The 1,574-nt window shown below is 59.9% G+C and overlaps 1 protein-coding gene across 1 annotated transcript; it reads right to left on the bottom strand.

The window, feature by feature from the left end:
* Positions 1 to 486: 486 nt before the first annotated feature.
* Positions 487 to 1,566, bottom strand: P2RY4 (pyrimidinergic receptor P2Y, G-protein coupled, 4). Its single transcript, XM_010081461.1, has one exon. It carries the CDS (start codon positions 1,456 to 1,458, stop codon positions 487 to 489), a length of 972 nt encoding a protein of 323 aa, XP_010079763.1. The 5' UTR covers positions 1,459 to 1,566.
* Between the last annotated feature and the right edge of the window lie 8 nt (positions 1,567 to 1,574).

Raw genomic sequence — 1,574 nt, 5'->3', positions numbered from 1 at the left:
GGGTCATTCTATGATTCTATGATTCCTTCTGCCATGGGGAGAAACAGGTGTAGAGAAAGGGGAAGGGGCTTTATTGGGGGTTACAGGCAGCACGTGCCCTGTGTTGTGTCCCTCCCCACTCCTCCTAAGGCCAGCAGTGTGACATGGGACATCTCCAGGATATCAGCTCCATCCCCAGGTTCAGTCCAGTCCCCGCACACGGCTGTCGAGCAGACTGGAAGGGCTGTGCGTGCCAGCGAGGGACCAGTGTCCCCTCTCTTTAGTGACCTGTCAGCCCCTGCGTGTCCCCAGGGGTGGGACACCAGCCTGCCTCCCCAGAACGGCTCTCCCAGCATCCTTCCCATTCCCACTGGTGCCCAGTGGCTTTCCCGCCCCAAGTGGCACCAGGACCCTCCTCCCATGGCATCCTGGGGCAGGGCTGGACGAGCCCCATGGCCATCAGCCCTCAGCTCTGTGGTACCCTCCAGATTTGGGGACCTGGGGGTGTCAGGGTGCCCACACGGAGCCCAGAGGGGCTGTGACTTGTGCGAAATGTTGGCCCCGCAGTGCCCGCCTCCGCTCCATCCCTGTCCCTTGACCAGCATTGTGGCTGCCCCCCATTATGTTGTCCATGGAAGGGGACACCAGGGCCAAGTTGCACATGGACACAGGCTGGAGGCGCTGGGCTGGCCCCCGGCGCAGGCGTCCCCGGTACTTGTCCCCAGCCATGAAGTACAAGATGGGGTCGAGGCAGCTGTTGATGCTGGCCAGGGGCCGCGTGATCTTGTAGGTGAAGTTGATGATGTTGAGGGTCTGGCAGTTGGCTTGGACGTAGCGGGAGGTGTAGTAGATAGTGCGGGTGATGTGGAAGGGCACGAAGCAGACGGCGAAGACGGTGAGGACGATGATGATCATCTTGATGGAGCGTTTCTTGTAGGAGGGCATTCGGGGGCTGGAGAAGCTGGGCTTGCAGAGTCTCTTGGCCATCAGGCAGTAGCACAGGACGATGACCAGGAAGGGGACCCCAAAGAGGAGGGCCATGACGGAGGAGCTGTAGTGCACATAATGGTCAAACTCCTCGGGCTTCGTGGTGTCATGGCACAGGGTGCTGTTGCCCTTGGAGCTGGTGGTGACAAAGATGAGGTTGGGGATGAGGCAGATGGTGACCGCAAGCCAGACGCCCACGCAAACGATGCGGGCGTGCTTGGTCTTCACCCACTTGAGGGAGCGGATGGGGTGGCAGATGCCCAAGTAGCGGTGGACGCTTATGCAGGTGAGGAAGAGGATGCTGCTGTAGAGGTTGGCGTAGAAGAGGAAGCGCACAATCTTGCAGAGCCCTCTCCCAAAGGGCCAGTTGTTGCGGTCGGCGTAATAATAGACCAGGGTGGGGAGGGACAGGACATAGAAGGTGTCAGACATGGCCAGGTTGACCATGTAGGTGGTGGTGGCATTCCAGGGCCTCATCCTGAAGATGAACATCCACAAAGCCCAGGAGTTGAGGGGCAGCCCCACCACGAAGACGATGCCGTAGGAAATGGGCAGGAGGATGAACTTGAACTCCTCGTTAAAGACGCACTTGGCTTCCGCCGCCGCTG

The sequence above is a fragment of the Pterocles gutturalis genome, unplaced genomic scaffold, assembly GCF_000699245.1.
Source record: "Pterocles gutturalis isolate BGI_N339 unplaced genomic scaffold, ASM69924v1 scaffold28119, whole genome shotgun sequence".
Taxonomy (NCBI): Eukaryota; Metazoa; Chordata; class Aves; order Pterocliformes; family Pteroclidae; genus Pterocles; species Pterocles gutturalis.
The sequence above is the reverse complement of the archived record's forward strand: the minus strand, read 5'-3'. Positions and strand labels throughout refer to the sequence as shown.

Bases quoted from the DNA above. Each gene is read 5' to 3' on its own strand.
- P2RY4 (XM_010081461.1), bottom strand. From the start codon at position 1,458: ATGTTCATCTTCAGGATGAGGCCCTGGAATGCCACCACCACCTACATG.